The sequence below is a fragment of the Heptranchias perlo genome, chromosome 12 (genome assembly GCF_035084215.1).
Source record: "Heptranchias perlo isolate sHepPer1 chromosome 12, sHepPer1.hap1, whole genome shotgun sequence".
NCBI classification, from domain to species: Eukaryota; Metazoa; Chordata; class Chondrichthyes; order Hexanchiformes; family Hexanchidae; genus Heptranchias; species Heptranchias perlo.
In genome coordinates, this window is record NC_090336.1 from 73,308,811 (window position 1) to 73,331,697 (window position 22,887).

Below are 22,887 nucleotides of genomic sequence, written 5' to 3' on the forward strand. Positions count from 1 at the left end.
TGGGAAAAGGGGAGGTGCAACGAGACCTGGGTGTCCTTGTACACCAGTCGCTGAAAGCGAGCATTCAGGTGCAGCAAGCAGTTAGGAAGGCGAATGGTATGTTGGCTTTCATTGCAAGAGGATTTGAGTACAGGAGCAGGGATGTCTTACCGCAGTTATACAGGGCCTTGGTGAGATCACATCTGGAGTATTGTGTTCAGTTTTTCTCTCCTTATCTGAGGAAGGATGTCCTTGCCATGGAGGGAGTGCAATGAAGGTTTACCAGACTGATTCTTGGGATGGCTGGACTGACGTAAGAGGAGAGATTGGGTCGACTAGGCCTATATTCACTAGAGTTTAGAAGAATGAGAGGTGATCTCATCGAAACATATAAAATTCTAACAGGACTAGACAGACTCGATGCAGGGAGGATGTTCCCGATGGCTGGGGAGTCCAGAACCAGGGGTCACAGTCTCAGGATACGGGGTATGCCATTTAGAACCGAGATGAGGAGAAATTTCTTCACTCGGAGGGTGGTGAACCTGTGGAATTCTCTACCACAGAAGGCAGTGGAGGCCAAGTCATTAGATGTATTCAAGAAGGAGATAGATATATTTCTTAATGCTAAAGGGATCAAGGGATATGGGGAAAAAGCGGGAACAGGGTACTGAGTTAGACGATCAGCCATGATCATTTTGAACGGCGGAGCAGGCCCGAAGGGCCGAATGGCCCACTCTTGCTCCTATTTTCTATGTTTCTATGTTAAAAATGTGTACTCTGCAGGACTTGTGTGTGATTGTGACAAATGAGAGACATTGGAGGGGTCGAGGGAGGCGGTGGTGAGGTAGAGCTGGGTGTCGTCATGTGGAATCAGACGTCGTGTTTTCGGATGATGTCGCCAAGGGGCAGCACGTAGATGAGGAATAGGCGGGGGGTCAAGGACAGATCCTTGGGGGATTCCAGAGGTAACCGTGCGGGAGCAGGAAGAGAAGCCGTTGCAGGTGATTCTCTGGCTACGACTGGAGAGATAAGAATGGAACCAGGTGAGCGCAGTCCCACCCAGCTGGACGATGGAGGAGAGGCATTGGAGGAGGATGGTGTGGTCAACCGAGTCAAAGGCTGCGGACAGGTCGACAAGGATGAGGAGGGAGAGTTTACAATAAATTTTTTTTATTCGTTCACAGTCACATAGGATGTCGTTTGTGACTTTGATAAGGGCCGTTCCAGTATTGTGACAGGGGTGGAAACCTGATTGGAGGGATTCAAACATGGAATTGCGGGAAAGATGGGCACGGATTTGGGAGGCGACAACACGTTCAAGGGCTTGGGAGAGGAAAGCGAGGTTGGAGATGGGGCGGTAGCTCGCAAGGACGGAGGGGCCAAGGGTGGGTTTTTTGAGGAGGGTTGTGATGACGGCAGATTTGAAGGGGAGGGGGACAGTACCTGAGGAGAGGGAACCGTTAATAATATCAGCTAACACGGGGGCCAGGAAGGGAAGTTGAGTGAACAGCAGTTTGGTGGGAATAGGGTCGAGGGAGCAGGAGGTGGGTCTCATGGTGAAAGCTCATAGAGGGTATGAGGGGAGATAGAAGAGAAACTAGAGAAAGATGCAAGTTCAGGGCTAGGGCAGGGGGGGAGCCTTAGGGGAAGTTTGGCTCGGTGGTCTAGGGGAGGGGAGGGAAGCGACAGAGGCAGCTGAACGGATGATCTCAATCTCAGTGACAAAGTCGTCCATGAACTCCTCGCACTCGCTGTTGGAGGTGAGGGTGGAGGGGGCAGGGGAGAGGGGTTTAAGAGGACAGTTTGTAGTGGCGAAGAAGCCGGGGGTTATCTTTGCATTCCAGGATGATCCTGGGACAGTGAGCAGTTTGGGCAGAGGAGAGCAGGACCCGATCGTGCTTTATGTGGTCCAGCCAGATCTGGCGACGAATGGTTAAACCAGTTGTCCGCCATAAACGTTCAAGTTTGCGACCCTGGGACTTAAGGGAGCGGAGATGAGGGCCGTACCAGGGGGGGGAACGACCAGGGTGAGAGAGGGTAACGGTTTTGATGGGGACGAGGACATCAAAGGTGGAGGTGAGGGAGCGATTGAGCAGATCGGCAGCGGCAGAAATGTTAAGGTGAATGGAGGGCCAAAGGCAAGAAAATTTGGAATTCGAAAGTACCCGTTGTAAGTGACTTGGGGGAGAGTCTTTTCCAGGGGCGAACGCAAAAAGAAGTGGGATTGGGAGAGGGAAGGGGGACCTGGGTGGAGAGGGATACAAGGAAGTGATCAGAGATGGCCTTATCCATGATTGACACGATTAGAGTAGAGATGGTGAGGTCGAGGGGATGGCCATGATTTTGGGTAGGGGAGTTTATATGGAGGGAGATGTTAAGGGAGGATAGGACATCCAGTACTGGATGAGCAAAAATTTCCTCCAACTAAATATCGGTAAGACCGAAGCCATTGTGTTTGGTCCCCATCACAAACTCCGTTCCCTCGCCACCGACTCCATCCCTCTCCCTGTCCACTGTCTGAGGCTGAACCAGACCGTTTGCAACCTTGGCGTCCTATTTGACCCTGAGATGAGCTTCTGACCACATATCCGCTCCATCACCGAGACCGCCTACTTCCACCTCCGTAACACCGCCCGTCTCCGCCCCTGCCTCAGCTCATCTGCTGCTGAAACCCTCATCCATGCCTTTGTTACCTCCAGACTGGACTATTCCAGTGCTCTCCTCTCCGGCCTCCCATCTTCCACCCTCCATAAACTTGAGCTCATCCAAAACTCTGCTGCCCCCCGTATCCTAACTCGCACCAAGTCCCGTTCACTCATCACCCCCCTGTGCTCGCTGACCCACATCGGCTCCCAGTCAGGGAACACCTCGATTTTAAAATTCTCATCCTCGTGTTCAAATCCCTCCATGGCCCTCGCCCCCTCCCTATCTCTGTAACCTCCTCCCGCCCCTACAACCCTCCGAGATCTCTGCGCTCCTCCAATTCTGGCCACTTGCGCCTCCTCGATTTTAATCGCTCCACCATTGGCGGCCGTGCCTTCAGCTGCCTGAGCCCTAAGCTCTGGAATTCCCTCCCTAAACCTCTCCGCCTCTCTGCCTCTCCTCCTTTAAAACCCTCCTTTAAACCTACCTCTTTGACCGAACTTTTGATCACCTGTCCTAATATCTCCTTATGTGTCTCGTGTAAAATTTTGTTTGATAATCGCGGCTTTGAAGCACCTTGGGACGTTACAGGTGCTATATAAATGCAAGTAGTTGTTGTTGTTCTTGTGGTGTGATACAATCTCTGGGTTACAGTGTACCGCACAATACAGTGTGGTGAGAATAAATTACTGCGTTTCTTTCTCTTTTTTTACACAATTTGACACTTTCTAAAGTTTATAGAACACAAATCAAAAAGTACTGTGCGTGTATAATCATTTTGTCTTCTCTCTCTCTCTCTCTCTCACACACAGCTCTTCTGGTTTTTTTTTCAAAAAATGCCCAACAGAAATTTGACCTCAATAAAGCATTCGAAATTTGTCCGCTTGTTTTACAAACTTATTTGAAGAACAATTCTGTTAGACTGTGCAGAAAATTGCTAGAAACTATTCCATCAGTTGAGCTGTCTGTCCTGGGTAATTCCATACACACTGCATGGGCCAAATTCAGCTCCGGTCAAAAAAATATCAAGACTGCAGCCCAGGCTTTTAGGGAGAGGCAGCAGCCTTCAAGCAAAAACTTTAATGAAGGCATTTGCAGAACATAAAAGGCAATTCAATGGATAAACTTAATCATGTTTATAAGTTTAATCACTTGAAGGGAAAAAATTTGCCGGGCTACGGGGAAAGAGCGGGTGAATGGGACTAACCGGATTGCTCTTACAAAGAGTCGGCACGGGCTCGACGGGCCGAATAGCCTCCTTCTTTGCTGTAACCATTCTATGATCACATGTTAATTGTGAGCTATGCAATTTTCTTGACTTTCTAAATTATGTTCAAACCTTTATTTTGGACATTAGAAATTTCAGTTACTGAGGAAAAAAAATGGTACACAAAATTGTTTTCAGAAAGCATTTTGAGTAATTTTGTGAGAACCCCCAGATTGTGCAATTGGAGAGACAAGTTTAGGCATGGCAATTGATGATGGGGAAAATGTTCACACAAAAACATGTCACAAAGCCAAGTTGGGCAGACAGGAAGTGTGTGTGGAGACATAAGATTGTTTTGATAAGATATAGATACAAAAAAGTTGGTGAGTTGAACCACTTTTGAAGGTGGAAGATTGGGAATTCCTCTCCGACCCTGAAGACGAACAAAACAAGTTCCAGGAGACACAGTGACGCCCCACCGACCTGTCGCATGGTGCGAGCCAGGAACTCGTCCAGTTCCCTTTGGAACATTTGCAGCAGATCCGCACTCGCTGTTCGAGCCGGCAACTTGTCAGTGACAGTGATAAGAGAACCCCCCCCGCCGCCCCACCCTGACATCTAACCCAGTTCTATGTTTACATAACTCATATGGTACTCAAGGCGGATAAATCCCCTCGACCTGATGGCTTACATCCCAGGGTCTTGAGGGAAGTGGCAGTAGGGATTGTGGATGCTTTGGTAATAATTTTCCAAAATTCTCTGGACTCGGCAAAGGTCCCGGCAGATTGGAAAACTGCTAATGTAACACCCTTATTTAAAAAGGGTTGTAGGCAGAAGGCTGGAAATTATAGACCAGTTAGCCTAACATCTGTGGTGGGTAAAATTTTGGAGTCTATTATTAAGGAGACAGTAGCGGAACATTTGGATAAACATAATTTAATCGGACAAAGTCAGCATGGCTTTACGAAGGGGAAGTCATGTCTGACAAATTTGCTTGAGTTCTTTGAGGATATAACGTGCAGGGTGGATAAAGGGGAACCAGTGGACGTAGTGTATTTAGACTTCCAGAAGGCATTTGACAAGGTGCCACATAAAAGATTATTGCTCAAGATAAAGAATCACTGGATTGGGGGTAATATTCTGGCATGGGTGGAGGATTGGTTATCTAACAGGAAGCAGAGAGTTGGGATAAATGGTTCATTCTCGGACTGGCAACCAGTAGCCAGTGGTGTTCCGCAGGGGTCGGTGCTGGGTCCCCAACTCTTTACAATCTATATTAACGATTTGGAGGAGGGGACCGAGTGTAACATATCAAAGTTTGCAGATGATACAAAGATGGGAGGGAAAGTAGAGAGTGAGGAGGACATAAAAAACCTACAAGGGGATATAGACAGGCTGGGTGAGTGGGCGGAGATTTGGCAGATGCAATACAATATTGGAAAATGTGAGGTTATGCACTTTGGCAGGAAAAATCAGAGAGCAAGTTGTTATCTTAATGGCGAGAAACTGGAAAGTACTGCAGTACAAAGGGATCTGGGGGTCCGAGTGCAAGAAAATCAAAAAGTTAGTATGCAGGTGCAGCAGGTGATCAAGAAGGCCAACGGAATGTTGGCTTTTATTGCTAGGGGGATAGAATATAAAAACAGGGAGGTATTGCTGCAGTTATATAAGGTATTGGTGAGACCGCACCTGGAATACTGCATACAGTTTTGGTCTCCATACTTAAGAAAAGACATACTTGCTCTCGAGGCAGTACAAAGAAGGTTCACTCGGTTAATCCCGGGGATGAGGGGGCGGACATATGAGGAGAGGTTGAGTAGATTGGGACTCTACTCGTTGGAGTTCAGAGGAATGAGAGGCGATCTTATTGAAACATATAAGATTGTGAAGGGGCTTGATCGGGTGGATGCGGTAAGGATGTTCCCAAGGATGGGTGAAACTAGAACTAGGGGGCATAATCTTAGAATAAGGGGCTGCTCTTTCAAAACTGAGATGAGGAGAAACTTCTTCACTCAGAGGGTAGTAGGTCTGTGGAATTTGCTGCCCCAGGAAGCTGTGGAAGCTACATCATTAAATAAATTTAAAACAGAAATAGACAGTTTCCTCGAAGTAAAGGGAATTAGGGGTTACGGGGAGCGGGCAGGAAATTGGACATGAATTTAGATTTGAGGTTAGGATCAGATCAGCCATGATATTATTGAATGGCGGAGCAGGCTCGAGGGGCCGATTGGCCTACTCCTGCTCCTATTTCTTATGTTCTTATATGCCTGTCTTCTGGTTCTCCATAACCTATGTAACTCAAATAATCGATCCTGGTAGCATCATAGGTACAGCACAGGAGGCCATTCAGCCCATCGTGCCTGCTTCGGCTCTTTGAAAGAGCTATCTAATTAGTCCCATTCCCCTGCTCTTTCCCCATAGCCCTGTAATTCTTTTCCCTTCAAGTATTTACCCAATTCCCTTTTGAAAGTTATTATTGAATCTGCTTCCACCGCCCTTTCAGGCAGCGCGTTCCAGATCAGAACAACTCGCTACGTAAAAAAAAATGTTTCCCCATGTCGTCTCTGTAAATCTGTGTCCTCTGGTTACCGACCCTTCTGCCACTGGAAACAGTTTCTCCTTATTTACTCTATCAAAACTGTTCATGATTTTGAACGCCTCTATTAAATCTCCCCTTAACCTTCTCTGCTCTAAGGAGAACAATCCCAGCTTCTCCAGTCTCTCCACATAACTGAAGTCCCTCATCCCTGGAACCATTCTGGTAAATCCCCTCTGCACCCTCTCTAAGGTCTTGACATCCTTCCTAAAGTGCGGTGCCCAGAATTGGTCACAATACTCCAGCTGAGGCCTAACCAGTGTTTTATAAAGGTTTAGCATAACTTCCTAGCTTTTGTACCCTATGCCTCTATTAATAAAGCCCATTTGGCAGTTAAGTGTCTTTCTAGATATCACTTGATCTCCTGGACTAATTTCAATCGCCTGAGAGGGTCGGAGAGGAATTTTCCAGAGTATTTTTTCTGTTTCTTTCTCCCTCTCCCAGGAGATGGCGAGGGAGGGAGGGAGGGAGTATCTCGTCAGGATGCTCCAGGCATCACGGTGTGCGGGGCAGGCTTGATGGACCAGTTGGTCTTTATCTGCCCGTCAATTTTGTATGTTGGTATATGAACAGAGTCTGGGCCTTTCATTATTTTAAAGACCTCAGTTCAGCTCTCCCCGAAGCCAATGCAGTTCGAGAGGAAAAAGCCCCAGCTCACTAGGCCAATCGTGGTAAGTAAGGGCCTTTAAGTCAGGTATCAATCCAGTGACCTTCATCTGAACTTTTTCCAAGGCTTCGACCACCCACCTTGCGAGGGAGGCCTCGTCATCAAGCCCAGTCTTTCCCAGATCTGGAACTGTGGGTGCAATCGTGTGTTAGGAACATAGGAACATAGGAACAGGAGTAGGCCATTCAGCCCCTCGTACCTGCTCCGCCATTTGATAAGATCATGGCTGATCTGTGATCCAACTCCATATACCTGCCATTGGCCCATATCCCTTAATACCTTTGGTTGCCAAAAAGCTATCCATCTCAGATTTAAATTTAGCAATTGAGCTAGTATCAATTGCCGTTTGCGGAAGAGAGTTCCAAACTTCTACCACCCTTTGTGTGTAGAAATGTTTTCTAATCTCGCTCCTGAAAGGTCTGGCTCTAATTTTTAGACTGTGCCCCCTACTCCTAGAATCCCCAACCAGCGGAAATAGTTTCTCTCTATCCACCCTATCCGTTCCCCTTAATATCTTATAAACTTCGATCAGATCGCCCCTAAACCTTCGAAACTCGAGAGAATACAACCCCAATTTGTGTAACTTTCAAAAGGGAATCAGATCTATATTTGAAAAGGAAAAATTTGCAGGGCGATGGGGATTGGAACTAATTGGACAGCTCTTTCAAAGATCCGACACAGGCACGATGGGCAGAATGGCCTCCTTCTGTGTTGCATCATTCGATGAGAGACATATTGTCACTGGGCGCAGTGACGTGACCCGATATTTGGAGCGATTGCATTGATAATATTTATATATAATTCCAGTTAGACTTTGGTGTTGTGCAGTGTTGCAGTTCTGCTGCCAACAAACATAGTCATGCATTTTTTTTTGCAAAATTAAATTTGCATAATTGTCTTCCTCTCCTGATTCATTTTTTTTTCGCAGGTTAAATTAAAATGACTTCCACAATAGACACCGATGACGTTCAGCGCTCTTGGTGCAGCGACAACCTGCTCCCTCTCCAGAGGAGCCGAACGCTGGATCGCGGAGTTAAAGAGAGCCTGGGCTCCAAATCTGTCTGGCGCACAGAGTCTGGACTGGGCACCAGCACAGTCTGCTCATCCCTGGACGGGACCGAAGACACCAACGTGGCAGAAGGTTTATCGTTGGCAGGCGGCTTGAATGAACCCGGAGGGGCTTCAGCTGGTGGTTCCTTCGGGGGACGAGGGGAACCCGTCAGCAAAGGCCGTGAGTCACAAGCTGAGCAGACGGGAACTGGGCTTTATTAATAGAGGCGTAGAGTGCAAAAGCAAGGAAGTTGTGCTGAACCTTTATAAAACACTGGCTGGGCCTCAGCTGGAGTATTGTGTCCAGTTCTGGGCACCGCACTTCAGGAAGGATGTCAAGTGCTCAGAGAGGGTGCAGAAGAGATTTACTAGAATGGTACCAGGGATGAGGGACTCCAGTTACATAGGAACAGGAGCAGGCCATTCAGCCCCTCGTGCCTGCTCCACCATTTGATAAGATCATGGCTGATCTGTGACCTGCCTTTGGCCCATATCCCTTAATACCTTTGGTTGCCAAAAAGCTATCTATCTCAGATTTAAATTTAGCAATTGAGCCAGTATCAATTGCCGTTTGCGGAAGCGAGTTCCAAACTTCTACCACCCTTTGTGTGTAGAAATGTTTTCTAATCTCGCTCCTGAAAGGTCTGGCTCTAATTTTTAGACTGTGCCCCCTACTCCTAGAATCCACAACCAGCGGAAATAGTTTCTCTCTATCCACCCTATCCGTTCCCCTTAATATCTTATAAACTTCGATCAGATCACCCCTTAACCTTCGAAACTCCAGAGAATACAACCCCAATTTGTGTAATCTCTCCTCGTAACTTAACCCTTGAAGTCCGGGTATCATTCGAGTAAACCTACGCTGCACTCCCTCCAAGGCCAATATGTCCTTCCGAAGGTGCGGTGCCCAGAACTGCTCACAGTACTCCAGGTGCGGTCTAACCAGGGTTTTGTATAGCTGCAGCGTAACTTCTGCCCCCTTGTACTCCAGTCCTCTCAATATGAAGGCCAGCATTCCATTAGCCTTATTGATTATTTTCTGCACCTGTTCATGACACTTCAATGATCTATGTACCTGAACCCCTCAGTCCCTTTGGACATCCAATGTTTTTAACTTTTTACCATTTAGAAAGTACCCTGTTCTATCCTTTTTTGATCCAAAGTGGATGACCTCACATTTGCCTGCACTGAATTCCATTTGCCACAGTTTTGCCCATTCACCTAATCTATCAATATCGCTTTGTAATTTTATTTTTTTCATCTGCACTGCTTACAATGCCTCCAATCTTTGTGTCACGGCAAACTTAGAAATGAGACTTTCTATGCTTTCATCTAAGTCGTTAATAAATATTGTGAATAATTGAGGCCCCAAGACAGATCCCTGTGGGACTCTACTGGTTACGTGGAGAGACTGGAGAAGCTGGGATTGGGGAAAGAGCACGGGGGGAATGGGACTAATTGGATAGCTCTTTCAAAGAGCTGTCACAGGCACGATGGGCCGAATTGCCTCCTTCTGTGACGGTGACCCCTCGTTCTGGACCCCCCCCAGCCAGGGGAAACATCCTCCCTGCATCCAGTCTGTCTCGCCCTGTCAGAATTTTATACATTTCAATGAGATCCCCTCTCATTCTTCTAAACTCGAGTGAATACAGGACTAGTCGACCCAATCTTTTTTTTTCATTCGTTCACGGGATGTGGGCGTCGCTGGCGAGGTCGGCATTTATTGCCCATCCCTAATTGCCCCTTGAGAAGGTGGTGGTGAGCCGCCTTCTTGAACCGCTGCAGTCCGTGTGGTGACGGTTCTCCCACAGTGCTGTTAGGAAGGGAGTTCCAGGATTTTGACCCAGCGACAATGAAGGAACGGCGATAAATTTCCAAGTCGGGATGGTGTGTGACTTGGAGGGGAACGTGCAGGTGGTGTTGTTCCCATGTGCCTGCTGCCCTTGTCCTTCTAGGTGGTAGAGGTCGTGGGTTTGGGAGGTGCTGTCGAAGAAGCCTTGGCGAGTTGCTGCAGTGCATCCTGTGGATGGTCCACACTGCAGCCACGGTGCGCCGGTGGTGAAGGGAGTGAATGTTTAGTGTGGTGGATGGGGTGCCTCATAAGACAGTCCTGCCATCCCAGGAATCAGTCTGGTGAACCTTTGTTGCACTCCCTCTATGGCAAGTATATCCTTTCTTAGGTAAGGAGACCAAAATTGCACACAATACTCCAGGTGTGGTCTCACCAAGGCCCTGTATAACTACAGTAAGACATCCCTGCTCCTGTACTCAAATCCTCTTGCAATGAAGGCCAACATACCATTTGCCTTCCTAACTGCTTGCTGCACCTGCATGTTTGCTTTCAGTGACTGGTGTACAAGGACACCCAGGTCCCTTTGTACATCAACATTTCCCAATCTATCACCATTTAAATAATACTCTGCCTTTCTGTTTTTCCTTCCAAAGTGGATAACTTCACATTTATCCGCATTATACTGCATCAGCCGTGTATTTGCCCACTCACTCAACTTGTCTAAATTGTCTTGAAGCCTCTTTGCATCCTCCACACAACTCATAATCCCACCTAGTTTTGTGTCGTCAGCAAACTTGGAAATATTACATTTGGTTCCCTCATCCAAATCGTTGATATATATTGTGAATAGCTGGGGCCCAAGCTCTGATCCCTGCGGTACCCCACTAGTCACTGCCTGTCACCCGGAAAAAGACCCGTTTATTCCTACTCTCTGTTTCCTGTCTGTTAATCAATTTTCAATCCATGCCAGTATATTACCACCAATCCCATGTGCTTTAATTTTGCACACTAACATCTTATGTGGGACTTTATCAAAGGCCTTCTGAAAATCCAAATAAACCACATCCACTGGTTCTCCCTTATCTATTCTACCAGTTACATCCTCAAAAAAAACTCCAGTAGGTTTGTCAAACATGATTTCCCTTTCATAAATCCATGTTGACTTTGTCTAATCCCATTGATATTTTCTAAGTGTCCTGTTATCACATCCTTTATAATAGACTCTAGCATTTTCCCTACTACTGATGTCAGGCCAACCGGTCTGTCGTTCCCTGTTTTCTCTCTCCCTCCTTTTTTAAATAGTGGGGTTACATTTGCCACCCTCCAATCTGCAGGAACTGTTCCTTAATCTATAAAATTTTGGAAGATGACAACCAATGCATCCACTATTTCCATGGCTACCTCTTTTAGTACTCTGGGATGCAGATTATCAGGCCCTGGGGATTTATTGGCTTTCAGTCCCATTAATTTCTCCAGCGCTATTTTTTTTACGAATTCTAATTTCCTTTAATTCCTCCTTCTCACTGGACCCTTGGTTCCCTAGCGTTTCTGGGAAGTTATTTGTGTCCTCTTCCGTGAAGACAGAACCAAAGTATTTGTTTAATTGCTCTGCCATTTCCTTGTTCCCCACTATAAATTCTCCTGTTTCTGACTGTAAGGGACCTACATTTGTCTTCACTAATCTTTTTCTTTTTACGTACTTGTAGAAGCTTTTACAGTCCGCTTTTATGTTCCTTGCAAGTTTGCTCTCATACTCTATTTTTCCCCTCTTAATCAATCTCTTGGTCCTTTTTTGCTGAATTCTAAACTGCTCCCAATCCTCAGGCTTGCTACTTTTTCTGGCAACTTTATATGACTCCTCTTTGGATCTAATACTGTCCTTAATTTATTTTGTTAGCCATGGTTGGGCTGCTTTTCCTTTTTTGTTTTTGCGCCAGAAAGAATGTATAACTGTTGCAATTCATGCATTTTTCCCTTAAATGTTAGCCATTGCCTATCCACCGTCATGCCTTTTAATTAAGCTTCCCAATCTATCATAGTCAACTCACTCCTCATACCTTCGAAGTTTCCTTTGTTTAGATTTAGGACCCTAGTTTTGGATTGGGCTACTTCACTTTCCATCTTAATGAAGAATTCTATCATGTTATGGTCACTCTTCCCTAAAGGACTCTGCACAACAAGATTATTAATTAACCCCTACTCATTGCACAATACCCAATCTAGGATAGCCTGTTCTCCAGTTGGCTCCTCAACGTACTGGTCTAAAAAACCATCTCGTACACACTCCAGGAATTCATCCTCCACAGTATTATTGCTAATTTGGTTTGGCCAGTCTATATGTAGATTAAAGTCACCCATGATTACTGTAGTACCCTTGTTACGTGCATCTCTAATTTCCTGTTTGATGCCGTCCCCTACATTACCACTAATGTTCGGAGGCCTATAGACAACTCCCACCAATGTTTTCTACCCCTTGGTGCTTCTTAACTCCACCCAGACTGATTCGACATCACTAGTTCTGGGAGAGACTAGAACTTGGGGCCAGAGTTTAAAAATAAGGGGTCTCCCATTTAAGACGGAGATGAGGAGAAAGTTTTTCTCTCAGAGGGTGGTGAGTCTGTGGAACTCCCTTCCCCAGACAGCGGTGGAGGCAGGGTCAGTGAATATTTTTAAGGCTGAGTTAGATAGATTCCTGATTAACGAGGGAGTCAAAGGTTATAGTAGGTAGACGGGAAAGTAGGTTTGAGGTCACAACCAGATCATAGAGTCATAGAGTCATAGTCATAGAGTTATACGGCATGGATAGAGGCCCTTCGGCCCATCGTGCCCGCGCCGGCCATCAAGCCCTGTCTACTCTAATCCCATATTCCAGCCTTGTATGCTATGGCATTTCAAGTGCTCATCCAAATGCTTCTTGAATGTTGTGAGGGTTCCTGCCTCCACAACCCTTTCAGGCAGTGAGTTCCAGACTCCAACCACCCTCTGGGTGAAAAAGTTCTTTCTCCAATCCCCTCTAAACCTCCCGCCTTTTACCTTGAATCTATGTCCCCTTGTTATAGAACCCTCAACGAAGGGAAAAAGCTCCTTAGTATCCATCCTATCTGTGCCCCTCATAATTTTGTACACCTCAATCATGTCCCCCCTCAGCCTCCTCTGCTCCAAGGAAAACAAACCCAATCTTCCCAGTCTCTCTTCATAGCTGAAGCACTCCAGCCCTGGTAACATCCTGGTGAATCTCCTCTGCACCCTCTCCAAAGCGATCACATCCTTCCTGTAGTGTGGTGACCAGAACTGCACACAGTACTCCAGCTGTGGCCTAACCAGCGTTTTATACAGCTCCATCATAACCTCCTTGCTCTTATATTCTATGCCTCGGCTAATAAAGGCAAGTATCCCATATGCCTTCTTTACCACCTTATCTACCTGTTCCGTCGCCTTCAGGGATTTGTGAACTTGCACACCAAGATCCCTCTGACCCTCTGTCTTGCCTAGGGTCCTCCCATTCATTGTGTATTCCCTTGCCTTGTTAGTCCCTCCAAAGTGCATCACCTCGCACTTTTCCGGGTTAAATTCCATTTGCCACTGTTCCGCCCATCTGACCAACCCATCTATATCGTCCTGCAGACTGAGGCTATCCTCCTCGCTATTTACCACCCTACCAATTTTTGTATCATCAGCGAACTTACTGATCATACCTTTTACATTCATATTCAAGTCGTTAATGTAGACCACAAACAGCAAGGGCCCCAGCACCGATCCCTGTGGTACCCCACTGGCCACAGGCTTCCAGTCACAAAAACAACCTTCGACCATCACCCTCTGCCTTCTACCACTAAGCCAGTTTTGTATCCAAAGTGCCAAGGCACCCTGGATTCCATGGGCTCGTACCTTCTTGACCAGTTTCCTGTGGGGGACTTTATCGAAGGCCTTACTGAAATCCATGTATACCACATCCACTGCGTTACCCTCATCCACACGCCTAGTCACCCCCTCAAAAAATTCAATCAAATTAGTCAGACATGATCTTCCCTTGACAAAGCCATGTTGACTATCCCTGATTAATCCTTGCTTCTCCAAGTGGAGACTAATTTTGTCCTTCAGAATTTTTTCCAATAATTTTCCTACCACTGATGTTAGGCTCACTGGCCTGTAGTTCCCCGGTTTTTCCCTACTCCCCTTCTTGAATAATGGTACTACATTAGCGGTTCTCCAGTCCTCTGGCACATCCCCTGTGGCCAGAGAGGTTCTGAATATATGTGTCAGAGCCCCCGCAATCTCCTCCTTTGCCTCACACAGTAGCCTGGGATACATTTCGTCCGGGCCTGGGGATTTATCCATTTTTAGGCCTGCTAAAACCGCCAATACCTCCTCCCGCTCGATGTTAATATGTTCGAGTATATCACAGTCCCCCTGTCGTATTTCTATGTCTACATCGTCCTTCTCCATAGTGAAAACAGATGCAAAAAATTCATTTAGAACCCCTCCTACATCTGCCGGCTCCACACACAGATTGCCATTTTTGTCCCTAATGGGCCCTATTTTTTCCCTAGTCATCCTCTTACCCTTAATATACTTATAAAACATCTTAGGATTTTCCTTTATTTTGCTCGCCAGTGTTATTTCATGGCCCCTCCTTGATCTCCTAATTTCTTTTTTAAGTATCCCCCTGCACTTTTTGTACTCCTCTAGGGCTTCCTCCGTCTTTAGCCTTTTGTATCTGCCAAAAGCCCTCCTTTTTTTCCTAATCCATTCTCGTATATCCCCTGACATCCAAGGTTCCCTGGAGTTCTTGGAACCACCCTTGACCTTTACGGGAACATGTTGCCATTGTATGGTCTCAATCTCCCTTCTGAAAGACTCCCATTGCTCCGATGCGGATTTTCCTACAAGCAGCTGATGCCAGTCCATTTTGGCCAGATCCTGCCTTATCCTATTAAAATCGGCCTTCCCCCAATTTAGAACCTTTATTTCCGGCCCCTCCCTCTCCTTTTCTATGACCACCTTAAATCTCACCGAATTATGGTCACTCTCACCAAAGTGCTCACCTACTAGCACTTCTTCCACTTGGCCGGCCACATTCCCTAGAATTAGGTCCAGTACCGCCCCCTCTCTTGTAGGACTTTCCACATGCTGGCTCAAAAAGCTCTCCTGGATGCACGTTAAGAATTTTGTACCCTCTAAGCTTTTTACACTCTGAGTAACCCAGTTAATATTGGGGAAGTTGAAATCCCCCACTATTATTACCCTATTATTTGCACAATTTTCTGAGATTTGCCTACATATCTGTTCCTCTATCTCCCCCTGACTGTTTGGGGGCCTATAGTACACTCCCATCAAAGTGCTTGCCCCCTTTTTGTTTTTAAGCTCCACCCATATGGCCTCATTAGAGGAACCTGCTAATATATCATCCCTCCTTATGGCAGTAATTGATTCTTTAATTAATATTGCGACCCCCCCTCCTCTTATACCTCCCCCTCAGCGATGATCTTATCAAATGGCAGAGCAGGCTCGAGGGGCTGAATGGCCTACTCCTGCTCTTAATTCGTACTTTCGTTTGTTTGTATGTTCGTATAATTTTCTGAGCCAATGTCCTTCAGCCCATAAGACCATAAGAGCAGGAGTAGGCCATTCGGCCCCTCGAGCCTGCTGCGCCATTCAATGAGATCATGGCTGATCTGATTTTTACCTCAACTCCACTTTCCCGCCCTTTCCCCATGTCCTTTGACTCCCTCGCTGATCAAAAATTTGTCTAACTCAGCCTTGAATGTATTCAATGACTCGGCCTCCACAGCTTATTGGGGTAAAGAATTCCAAAGATTCACGACCCTCTGGGAGAAGAAATTCCTCCTCATTTTCGTCTTAAACGGGCGACCCCTTATTCTGAGACTATACCCCCTAGTTTTAGATTCCCCCATGAGGGGTAACATCCTCTCAGCTTCTACCCTATCGAGTCCCCTCAGAATCTTGTATGTTTCAATAAGGTCTCCTCTCATTCTTCTAAACTCCAATGAGTATAGACCCAACCTGTTCAATCTTTCCTCATAAGACAACCCTTCCATACCTGGAATCAACCTAGTGAACCTTCTCTGAACTGCCTCCAATGCAAGTATGTCCTTCCTTAAATAAGGGCACCAGAACTGTTCGCAGTACTCCAGGTGTGGTCTCACCAGCACCCTGTACAGTTGTAGCATGACTTCCCTGCTTTTATACTCCATCCCCCTAGAAATAAAGGCCAATATTCCGTTTGCCTTCCGGATTACCTGCTGCACCTGTATGTTGACTTTTTGTGTTTCATGTATGAGGACACCCAGATCCCTCTGTACCGCAGCATTTTGTAATATTTCTCCATTCAAATAATATTTTGCTTTTTTATTTTTCCTCCCAAAGTGGGACGACTTCACATTTTCCCACATTATATTCCATCTGCCAAATTTTTGCCCATTCGCTTAACCTGTCAATATCCCTTTGCAGACACTTTGTGTCCTCATCACAACTTGCTTTTCCACCTATCTTTGTATCATCATGAAATTTGGCCACAAGACACTCTGTCCCTTCATCCACTCGGGATTTCTCACTATTGCTCTGATTTCATCCTTTACGAACAACGACACTCCACCCCCTTTTCCTTTTTGCCTGTCCTTCCTAAATATCGAATACCCTTGGATATCCAGCTCCCAGCCTTGGTCACCCTGAGGCCATGTCTCCGTAATCGCAATTATGTCGTATCCGTTTACATCTATTTGCGCTGTTAATTCACCTACCTTATTACGGATGCTTCGTGCATTCAGATACAGTGCCTCTAGATTTGTCTTTTTAACATTTTTAGACATCTTAACATTTTTTTGTGCTATGGCCCGATTTGTCCTATTACCATTTTTTCTTACCCCGGCCCCATTTGCTAGTGCACTCTTATGTTTGTATGCTCTGTCCCTTCCTGACACACTCTGTTTATCATTACCCCCATCACTTTCCTGTACTACTTCCTTGTCTTTTCTCTTTATCAATCCAAACTTCGCCCCACCTGAACCCTCCCCCCCTCTATTTAGTTTAAAGCCTTCTCTACCGCCCTAGTTATTCGGTTTGCCAGAACGCTGGTCCTAGCATGGTTCAGGTGAAGCCTGTCCCAACGGAACAGCTCCCTCTTTCCCCAGTTCTGGTGCCCCATGAATCGAAACCCACTTCTCGCACACCAATCTTTGAGCCACGCATTAATCCCCCTGATCTGATTCACCCTGTGCCAATTTGCTCGTGGCTCAGGTAATAATCCAGAGATTATCACCTTTGTGGTTCTGCTTTTTAATTTAGTCCCTAGCTGCTCAAACTCTCTCAGCAGAACCTTTCTCTTAGTCCTACCTGTGTCGTTGGTAGCTACGTGGACCACGGCAACTGGACCCTCCCACTCCCACTCCAAGTTTCTCTCCAGCCCGGAGGAGATGCCCTTAACCCTGGCACCGGGTAGGCAACACAGCCTCCGGGACTCTCGCTCTTGGCTGCAGAGAGCAGTGTCCATCCCCCCTAACTATACTGTCGCCTACTGTCACCCACCTGCCTTTTTACTCCCCCCCCCACTTGAACGGCTCCCTGTAGCACGGTGCCGTGGCCAGTTTGCTCGTCCTCCCCGCACTCGTCCACCAGAACCTCGAATCTATTGGACAAGTGCAGATGTCAGATGAGATTTAATCTGGAGAGATGGCACGGTGATACATTTTGAGAAAAAGTAGGATAGGGAATATTTATTGAACGGTAAAACTTTAAAATGGGGTATGAGGGGCAGAGAAACCTAACGGTTAAGATATTGACATCTTTAAAAGTGTGAGGACAAGTTGATAAAGCTGTGGGAAAAAAGCATTTGGGATCCTAGGATTTATAAATGGGGGCACAACAACAACAACAACAGCTTGCATTTATATAGCGCCTTTAACATCGTGAAACATCCCAAGGCGCTCCACAGGAGCGATTATCAAACTTCTTCGACTGCACTTGCTTCTTCGACAGCACCTCCCAAACCCGCAACCTCCACCACCCAGAAGGACAAGAGCAGCAGGCACATGGGAACAACACCACCTGCACGTTCCCCTCCAAGTCACACACCATCCCGACTTGGAAATATATCGGCCGTTCCTTCATCGCCGCTGGGTCAAAATCCTGGAACTCCCTTCCTAACAGCACTGTGGGAGAACCTTCACCACACGGACTGCAGCGGTTCAAGAAAGCGGCTCACCACCACCTTCTCAAGGGGCAATTAGGGATGGGCAATAAATGCCGGCCTCGCCAGCGATGCCCACATCCCATGAATGCATTAAAAAAAAATTGACACCAAGCCACAAAAGGAGATATTAGGACAGGCGACCAAAAGCTTGGTCAAAGAGGTAGGTTTTAAGGTGTGCCTTAAAGGAGGAGAGAGAGAGGCGGAGAGGTTTAGGGAGGGAATTCCAGAGCTTTGGGCCCAGGCAGCTGAAGGCACGGCCGCCAATGGTGGAGCGATGGAAATCGGGGATGAGCAAGAGGCCAGAATTGGAGGAGCACAGAGATCTCGGAGGGCTGGAGGAGGTTACAGAGATAGGGAGGTGCGAGGGCCTTGGAGGGATTTGAAAACAAGGAGGAGAATTTTAAAATCGAGGCGATCCCAGACCGGGAGCCAATGTAGGTCACAGGGGTGATGGGTGAACGGGACTTGGAGCGAGTTAGGATACGGGCAGCAGAGTTTTGGATGAGCTCAAATTTATGGAGGGTGGAAGATACAGAAAAAAGTCAGCAAGGCAATGCTAAACCTGTACAAATCATTGGATGGAATATTGTGTTGAAGTTTATCAGATATTAAGGGGAGCAGATAGGGCGGATAGAAAGAAACTATTTCCGCTGGTTGGGGATTCTAGGAGTAGGGGGCACAGTCTAAAAATTAGAGCCAGACCTTTCAGGAGCGAGATTAGAAAACATTTCTACACACAAAGGGTGGTAGAAGTTTGGAACTCTCTTCCACAAACGGCAATTGATACTAGCTCAATTGCTAAATTTAAATCTGAGATAGATAGCTTTTTGGCAACCAAAGGTATTAAGGGATATGGGCCAAAGGCAGGTATATGGAGTTAGATCACAGATCAGCCATGATCTTATCAAATGGCGGAGCGGGCACGAGGGGCTGAATGGCCTACTCCTGTTCCTATGTGTCCAGTTTTTGGCCACCTTACTTTAGGGAAGGATGTAAGATCCACGGTGAGGATACAGAAGAGATTCACCAAGATGACACCAGGGATGAGAGGCTTTAGTGGTGAGGAGATAAACTGGGTCTCTTTTCACTGGTTCAAAAGGAGGTAAAGAGGGGATCTAACAGGGATAAAGTAAATCAAGAAAAGACTATTTCTGCTGGTTGGTGAGTTGGTAACTGGGGGGGCAAAAATTTAAAATCATAGGAATTGCTCGGCGAAAAAATACCAAGGTTCATCTCGTTCGCCATCTGCCATCCTGGTAGTCACATGAATACAAGTTAAGAAAAGACATACTTGCTCTCGAGGCAGTACAAAGAAGGTTCACTCGGTTAATCCCGGGGATGAGGGGGTGGACATATGAGGAGAGGTTGAGTAGATTGGGACTCTACTCATTGGAGTTCAGAAGAATGAGAGGCGATCTTATTGAAACATATAAGATTGTGAAGGGGCTTGATCGGGTGGATGCGGTAAGGATGTTCCCAAGGATGGGTGAAACTAGAACGAGGGGGCATAATCTTAGAATAAGGGGCTGCTCTTTCAAAACTGAGATGAGGAGAAACTTCATCACTCAGAGGGTAGTAGGTCTGTGGAATTTGCTGCCCCAGGAAGCTGTGGAAGCTACATCATTGAATAAATTTAAAACAGAAATCGACAGTTTCCTAGAAGTAAAGGGAATTAGGGGTTACGGGGAGCGGGCAGGAAATTGGACATGAATTTAGATTTGAGGTTAGGATCAGATCAGCCATGATCTTATTGAATGGCGGAGCAGGCTCGAGGGGCCAATTGGCCTACTCCTGCTCCTACTTCTTATGTTCTTATGTTCTTATGATAAAGGAGCTATTGACTAATCATAGCAATCCATCTCTATCAATGAGTCTCCAACAGACCCAGACATGAGGCGAGGCAAACCCCCAGTGGGGGAGAGCTTTGGGAACCAGAGGTCCAAAATCACCCGTTCCTCCCGATCCTGTTACACTCACCACACGTCATGTCTCAAATCACTCAGATACTGGATCCCGAAATGTTATTTTCTGAAAGAAATCTCTCATCCGTATTTTAATGAATCAACACTCTCTGCTCCCACCGTCTCCCTCATCACCAGAAGAGGTCAGGGAGAGGTTATTAGGAGAAATTATTTTAGGCAGAGGGTTGTTCGGGCACGGATTGACCGACTAGGAACAGTGGGGGGAGGGCAGAATGTGTAACAGCTCTTAAGAGGCAAGTGGATGAATATTTCAAAAAAGAAAAATGGTGAAGGGCATAGGGAAAGGGCAGGAGAACGGGAGTGAGTGGAGAGCTGATTCAATGAGCTCGCACTGACACGATGGGCCAAATGGAGAAGGGGAAAGGGAATGGGACTCTTTCAAAAGGGAACGTGGTGAACAGGAGGAGGCCATTCAGCCCCTCGAGCCTGTTCCGCCACTCAGTTAGATCAGGGCTGACCTGTATCTCAGTCCCATTTACCTGCCTTTGCTGCGCACCCCGGAGGCACGATGGGCTGAATGTGGCCTCCTTCTGACTTGTAACGTTCTGAGATATACAATGACGTTGGATTTTGTTTGAGTGACTCGCGTCTTGCAGTTGATTGCAGATGTAAGCTGATGAAAGATTGGGTTCAGATGGAGTCTTAAACCAGTCAGGGAAACTCACTGTTTGTTTTTCAATGGACATTCCTTCACTGTGTCAAATTTCAGTTTAATAGATTGGAACGGCTAAGTAGGATTGAGCAAAGTGAACTGAAAGACAATACGCTGTCTGAGCTCCTTACCACATTTTGCCTGTGTTTTCAGAACAATTCCATGTAAGGAGAAAGATTTTATAATGGGTACGGCGGTGCAGTGGTTATATTACTGAACTAGTAATCCAGAGATTGTGAGTTTAAATCCCACCATGGCAGTTTGAGAATTTGAACTCAGTTTAAAAAAAAACTGTGATGTGGAGATGACTGCGGTGGACAAATGTAAGGAATCTTACAACACCAGTTTATAGTCCAACAGTTTTATTTGAAAATCACAAGCTTTCGGAGGCTTTCTCCTTCGTCAGGTGAAGTGTGGGATTCCATGGAAGGTTACCGCATTTATAGTCAGAGAACAACGCCTGGTGATTACAGATAATCTTTCCAACTGCCCGTTATCAAGGCAATCAAAGTGTTCAGACAGAGAGACGTTACTTACAGGATCACCGAATATACAAACGGCCAGAACAAAAGACAGAGAGAGAGAGAAACATCCGAAAGGAAGAGAAAGAGAGAGAATGACCCCACCAGCGAAAAAAAAGTTATCTGTTTTTAATACAACGGGTCATTCTCTCTCTTTTCACCTGTCGCGAGTTGAAGCCACTAATTGTTCGAGCAAACGCAAGCTGAGAGGTAAATTTTCAACGTCTCTCCGCCGTAACCTTGTCGGAAGTGCAGCGGAAACCTTGTTTACACTAGTAAGCGGGATTTCCATCGCGCTTCCAACGAAACTACAGCAACGCAGCGGAAAGTCCGAGGAGACTCATCGCGCGGACGATCTTCGATCTTCTCCGTTTCCGCAACTTTCTGTTTCGAAATGTAGTCAGCTGCCCAAGACGTGGCCTGAGATCTGTCTGTTCCTTTAAGAACAACAGTAGTTTCTGGATCGAGTGACTCGAGTTGTTCAAGGGCAAGGTGCGATAGTCTTAAGTTTTTCTTAACTACGACGCACGAGACTGAAAGCCGAGGCTTCATGCTAATGGGATCTGCTTGCTTCACTTCAGTGAGTTCATCAGTGGATGAATTACTGTGCAAATAGAGAAGTTGGGGGGTGCAGTTAATACAAAGGAAGATTGCGTCAAAATGCAAGAGGAGATTAACAAACTTGCAGAATGGGCGTGTGATTGGCAAATGAATTTCAATGTAGATAAGTGTGAGGTGGTACATTTTGGTAGGAAGAATAAGGAGGCCACATACTGCTTGGATAATCAGAGTCTAAATGGGGAGAGGAGCAGAGGGATCTGGGGGTACAGATACACAAATCACTAAAAGTAGCGACGCAGGTTGATAAGGTCATAAAAAAACCAAACCAAGCACTGGGGTTCATTCCTAGAGGGATCGACCTGAAAAGCAGAGAAGTTATGTTAAACTTGAATGGAACCTTGGTTAGACCACACTTGGAGCACTGTGCACAGTTCTGGTCTCCATATCATGAAAAGGATATAGAGGCACTGGAGAAGGTGTAAAAAAGATTCATAAGGATGATACCAGAACTGAGAGGATATCCTTCTCAGGAAAGGCTGAACAGGCTGGGACTCTTTTCTCTTGAAAAGACAAGGCTGAGGGGTGACCTGATAGAGGTCTTTAAGATTATGAAAGGGTTCGATAGGGTAGACGTAGAGAAAATGTATCCACTGGTGGAGGAGAGCAAAACTAGAGGTCATAAATATAAGATAGTCACTAATAAATCCAATAGGGAATTCAGGAGAAACTTCTTTACCCAGAGAGTGGTGAGAATGTGGAACTCGCTCCCACAAGGAGTAGTTGAGGCGAATAGTGTAGATGCATTTAAGGGGAAGCTGGATAAACACATGAGGGAGAAAGGAATAGAAGGATATGCTGATAGGGTGAGATGAAGTAGGGAGGGAGGAGGCTCGTGTGGAGCATAAACACCGGCACAGACCAGTTGGGCCGAATGGCCTGTTTCTGTGCTGGAAAAGTCCTGAGCCCAACAATGGCATATCTGAGATTTGCACCTTGCCATGTGAGGAATTGCAAGTCCAAACTCGCAT

The 22,887-nt window shown here is 46.3% G+C and overlaps 1 protein-coding gene across 1 annotated transcript in view; it reads left to right on the plus strand.

The window, feature by feature from the left end:
* Positions 1-1,264: 1,264 nt before the first annotated feature.
* Positions 1,265-22,887, plus strand: part of LOC137327796 (inositol 1,4,5-triphosphate receptor associated 2-like) — a 113,111-nt gene continuing 91,488 nt past the window's right edge. The window contains exons 1-2 of the mRNA XM_067993603.1: positions 1,265-1,364; positions 8,048-8,323. Of these exons, the coding sequence (XP_067849704.1) occupies positions 1,265-1,364; positions 8,048-8,323 (376 nt within the window). The remainder of the gene's footprint in view (positions 1,365-8,047; positions 8,324-22,887) is intronic.